At 35.5% G+C, this 5191-nt stretch overlaps 1 protein-coding gene across 1 annotated transcript; it reads left to right on the top strand.

Moving 5' to 3' along the window:
• The first annotated feature begins 363 nt into the window (after window positions 1-363).
• On the top strand, window positions 364-3056 carry LOC131053586 (RING-H2 finger protein ATL65). The gene is made up of 2 exons (XM_057988216.2): window positions 364-2282; window positions 2683-3056. Exon 1 carries the CDS (start codon window positions 607-609, stop codon window positions 2152-2154), a length of 1548 nt encoding a protein of 515 aa, XP_057844199.1. The 5' UTR covers window positions 364-606; the 3' UTR covers window positions 2155-2282; window positions 2683-3056.
• Window positions 3057-5191: the final 2135 nt, after the last annotated feature.

Genomic DNA, 5191 nt, shown 5'->3' with positions numbered 1-5191 from the left:
AGCTTCAGCTCTCATCTTTATCTTCTTCACAAACTAATGCAACAAACAAATAAAATATATTAAAACAAAATCACATCCTAATAATAACAAACTTTTATATATATAAAAAGAGCCAATACCCTTTTTAAAAAGATTTTCTTTTTACATATGTACTCTAGATGTATCATAGAATATATCTAAATGGTTGATATGAAAAAGTTCTTACTTAATTGAATCGAGAAACAACAAATTAGTGAAAATCTAATGAAGAATAATCAAAATGGTGGAAAGAGTGGGGTTCCTTCAACGTCTTGTACTACTTGAGCTGAATTGTAAAATACGTATACCTATATAAATGTTTGATTGACACTCCAAAATAGGGGAGGGAAGCATGAACCAATAAAATATTTGGTAAGTATGTTACTAATAAATGTGACAGCACCTCAACCGGAAGTATCAGGCGATCATTCAATGCAGCTCCATCAAACTACTTCTCCTCTACCATTCACTGTTTCACATTTCCAAGCCCATTCATTCAATCACAACATCTGTTTTCCCATCTGTCCTGCAATCATGCTCTGTTCTTCTCTCTGTATGGAGTTCCTCCTCCTGGTTTTCCACCATTAAATGACTCGGGCACTGTATTATGCTCTGCATTTTGATATGAGTTCAGCTCCACAGAAATCCCATGACTGGGATGCGTCTGGCTCACCTGTGTTATATGAGTTCGGATGGGGAGCAGCTCCTCCTCCAGTAGTGGGATTCGAACCAGGACCAAAAAACAGAGTCGCCACCTTAAGCCCAGCCCTTATAGCCATGATTGCAGTTCTAGGCAGTGCTCTGCTAATAGTAAGCTACTACAAATTCGTCTACAAGTACTGCAAATCATGTCCAAGGCGTCGTGGGTTCGAATCCCCGGAGCTGGATGATGGAGGAATGCTGTTTCAGGACCCAGAGGCCTGGCAAATCTTCAATGGCAGTTATGGTCTGGATGAAGCTGTGATAAAGTCCATTCCCCTGTTCATTTTCAGAAAGGGGGGAGATGAAGACAAGTTTTGGGATGGTGGTCTTGAATGCTCTGTTTGTTTGTTGGAGTTCAAAGAGAGAGAAGCTCTGAGAGTTCTTCCCAAATGCAGCCATGCTTTTCATGTTAACTGTATTGATGTCTGGCTGCGGTCCCATGCAAATTGTCCGCTTTGCAGAGCAAACATAGTAGTGAATTGGAATAACAACAGTAGTCATGTTGGAAGTTGCCCTTTTGTTCCTGCCATGGCGGCCAGAGTACGTCCCAATCTGGAGTATGGCATTGCCGGTGTCGTACATGACAGCTTCAGATCTGAGGAGCAAAACAACAATGCTATCAGTAGGAATAGTGATGGGCAGAGGAATGCGACACGGGGGGGATTCACTGATGTGCAATCCACCACAGATCACGAAGCTCGTCCTGAGGAAACTTTTGAGGATTTGGGTGCTGAAAATTTTGCTTTTAGTAAGCTTGAGGATTTGGGTGCTGAAAATCTTGCTTTCAGTACTTTTAGTAAGCTTGAGGATTTGGGGGCTGAAAATCTTGCTTTTAGTACTTTTAGTAAGCTTGAGGATTTGGGTGCTGAAAATCTTGCTTTCAGTAAGCCTGTTTTGACAAGATCTTATTCATTTGGGTGCTCTGGTAATGAGCATTACAGTGGGAATGCAGAGGCTTCTTTTGAGTCCTTATTGATGACAGAAACCTCTGCTTCTGCTTCTTCACCATGGAAGAGGGCATTCAAGAAATTTAATTCAAAGGGAAGTGGGCTTTTCTCCTTAAGGTCTCCTTTTTTTCACAGAACCAGAGGAGGCTCTGCCTCTGCCTCTGCCTCTGCCTCTGCCTCTGCCTCTGCTTCTGCTTCTGCCTCTGCTTCCATTTTTTCTTCAATGATCATGTCCCCTGCAAGAGATTACAGTCACAGGCGTTATAGGAGGGATTTCAGGCATGGAGGAGGAAGCATAAGTAGAATTAGAGGCGGCAGCTTGAGCCCTCCAATTTTGAGAGTTCATCAACAGTCAGGCAGAGCACAGTCCATGACCAGTCCCTTGTTTGTTAAAAGATCAAGTTTTTCTGTGTTCACACCAAGCAGACTGAGATCAGGAGATCCAGAGGCCCTGCTATCACCTGATAGATTCAGCAATCAGCCTTAACAAGGACCTGCGATCACTGGTTTTGTCTTCAACCAAGCCCATGGCTCTGGTAATCTTCAAGTATTATGTTAATTCACCGTCTGATCAGATTACACATCCTCTGAACATCTGAATCGCAATATACAGAGGTAAAGATCGCAACTTGCAAGTCAAAAAACTGGTTAATAATTGCTCTTTTTGATTCAACTGAGATTTTCTTCATCAATTGTTCAATTTATTTCTTTATATTCTCTTACTTTCTGTTTGTAATCTCGATAAAATCGTGATGATGGGGTGTGATCCAAAATAAGAGTGTTTAGACTGAAAGTTTAGTCTCTTATCAAAAACTGATTTTTGAAGATTTATCTTTTGATTTGACTGATCAAAATCATCTGGGATCATTCTGCTGTTCTCATCTGGGTATCCTTTCTTGATTGGAATTGTCATGTGGGTGTTGGATTTTCATAAAAGAAATTTATTGGGTTGTTCAGAATTCATTAATTTTTGGGCTGTGTTTGATCTGTACATTGAATTGATTATGAATTGCAGAGCTGTAAGAGTGTTGCAGAGACATGCACATGGATATTCACTGCAATTTGGGTAGGTGTGGTGGAGGTTGAATTGATCTTGCACTTTCTCTCTGCGATAGTAATTAATGCATGGTAAATGTGGCGGTGGAAGATTGTGGACATGCAACTACTCGAGGGACCGCATTAAATGAATAAGATGGTCATTAATTGTTGGGAGCATTAAATATGGGTGATCGGATTTATAACTTCTGACGTGCTTTACAATCAATCGATACTGTGAACGGGCTGCGCCTGATTCCTTTTGCGTTTCACGATTCTTCACCATACAAGTCATGTTTTTGGCACTAATTTTTTAATATATGAAATCCTTGACTTAGTCGAGGATTATCTTAACAGCGTTCAAGTTTGATTTTTTTTGTTTTCTCCGATTTATTTTATTACGATAGTTTAAAATATATCTTGTTTTTTAGTTCAGTTAATTTTTTTTATTTGGATTCATATTTTATGGTCTAAATGAATATTTCTTTGAAAAAATATTTGTTTTTTATGATAATAAAAGGTTATTTTTTAGATTTGAATATGTAAACTGTTAAACTTGTCTTTTTTATTAGTGTTTCCCTTCACATTCTATGATTTATCATCAGAATAAATATTTCATTTGGAAAAATATTATTTGTTTCTATGACAAGTAGAAGATATTATTTGTATTAAACTATGTAGCTTTATATTTTTCATCAGCCTTTGATGATAAGTGGAGGAATTTTATAGATTAGACTATGTAAACTAATTTTTTTCATTAGGGTTTTTTGATTGCATTCTTGGGTATTTTCTTCATCGATGTTTTTCAATTGCATTTCTGGGATCCAAAATGTTGATAAAGAAAACACTAGTCTAATGAAATAATGGATTGGGTGATTGTGTGACATTAAACGTTGATGAAACACTATTCTAATGAAATAATTGATTGGGTATTTCATGTCTTTAATATAAGGTATTTGTTTGCATGTATCAAATTATATTGTTACTAAAATTAAATTGTGAAGTTTGAATTGGATTTATTGATTTTGTATGCTATTATTAGTGGTACCCACAAATTCATTTTTCACGAGGATGAATGATCCACTTGATACTCGTTGCATCTAGGTGATATGCTCATATAGATGTTAAAAATGAATTTGTGAATCAAGTATGAATGGTTTACTATCTAGGCGATGCTTATATAGGTTACTAGGTATTGTTTCATTAAAGTTTAATTGGGAAGTTTGAGTTGGATTTATTGATTTTATATTTTGTTAGTAGTGGTTCACACAAATTCATTTTCCAAGAGTATAAATGGTCAACATGATACTCATTGCATCGAAGTGATGCTCATATAGATTAAGTATTAGAATGTGTTTCACAAATTCATTTTTTCATGAATATGAATGTTCTACTTAGTACTAAGAGGAGGCCCAATCAAATTAATATTATTTAGTGGCTTGCCATTTTCGCCAAAAAAAAAGAATGTTCTACTTAGTACTAATTCTTTGTATAGGTATTTGTTTGTATATATCAATTTATATTGTTCCATTAAAATCTAATTATGAAGTTTGAGTTAAATTTATCGATTTTGTATTTTATTAGTAGTGGATCACACAAATTCGTTTTTCACAAGTATGAGTGGTCTAATTAATACTCATTGCATGGAGGTGATGCTCATACATATGACCTATTAGAATCTCTAGGGACTTCTTCCATCTGAAAACTATTTTCACTACTCGAAGATCAAACCCACTTAGATTAAGGGATATTGGACCTAATCAGTTCAACTTTCTTAATTAATAGTATTGTTGATTATTTCTTACTTATTATGACAATAATCTCTGCTACATTTTTCAATCTTTTCTTCTTTAAACAGATTTTATATAGAAATTATCATAATATTAAATAATCGATTTGAATGTTACTATAAGTGTCACACTCTAAAATTAAATGTTCTTGTCATTCAATTGTTCTAATTCTGAATAAAAGAAGCATAATCATTTTTTCTTTAATCTCACCCATTTAAAATGTTTTACCTCCTTAAATAACTCATTTAAACTGTTCACTTTTAAATTATATATATATATAAATGAACAGAAACTTTAGAGTAAATAGAGCCTTAGTGGGAAACAGATTGATTTATGTACAGTTTAATTTGCAAGGGGGAAAAAAAAGGTCAAATACTACCTGGTTCACAAGTTTTGCATGTTTTACCACTTTTGGCGAGGCATGACACCCAATTTGTCTGGGGGAGTTGCAGTTATTAATGATGGTGAAATTGACGGAGTTGGCCGGTCAACTACTTGTGGATGACACGTGGCGTTAAAGCAAACAGGCTTCTGATCGCCTGCCTCGCTGTAAAATGTAAGTGGTTTACCTGTACAACCAGTTTATTAATCCAATGTTAACCCGAGGGTGAAGTTACCAAAATTAATTATGTTTTTTATTTATTAAATGTACTTAAGATATCTGGTTCAGCTTTTGAATGTTTTAAAAAATGAAATGAT

The sequence above is a fragment of the Cryptomeria japonica genome, chromosome 4 (genome assembly GCF_030272615.1).
Source record: "Cryptomeria japonica chromosome 4, Sugi_1.0, whole genome shotgun sequence".
NCBI classification, from domain to species: domain Eukaryota; kingdom Viridiplantae; phylum Streptophyta; class Pinopsida; order Cupressales; family Cupressaceae; genus Cryptomeria; species Cryptomeria japonica.
Note: the sequence above shows the minus strand (reverse complement) of the source record. Positions and strands in the feature narration are given on the sequence as shown.

Coding starts and splice junctions, on each gene's coding strand:
- LOC131053586 (XM_057988216.2), top strand. CDS start 607: ATGACTCGGGCACTGTATTATGCTCTGCATTTTGATATGAGTTCAGCT.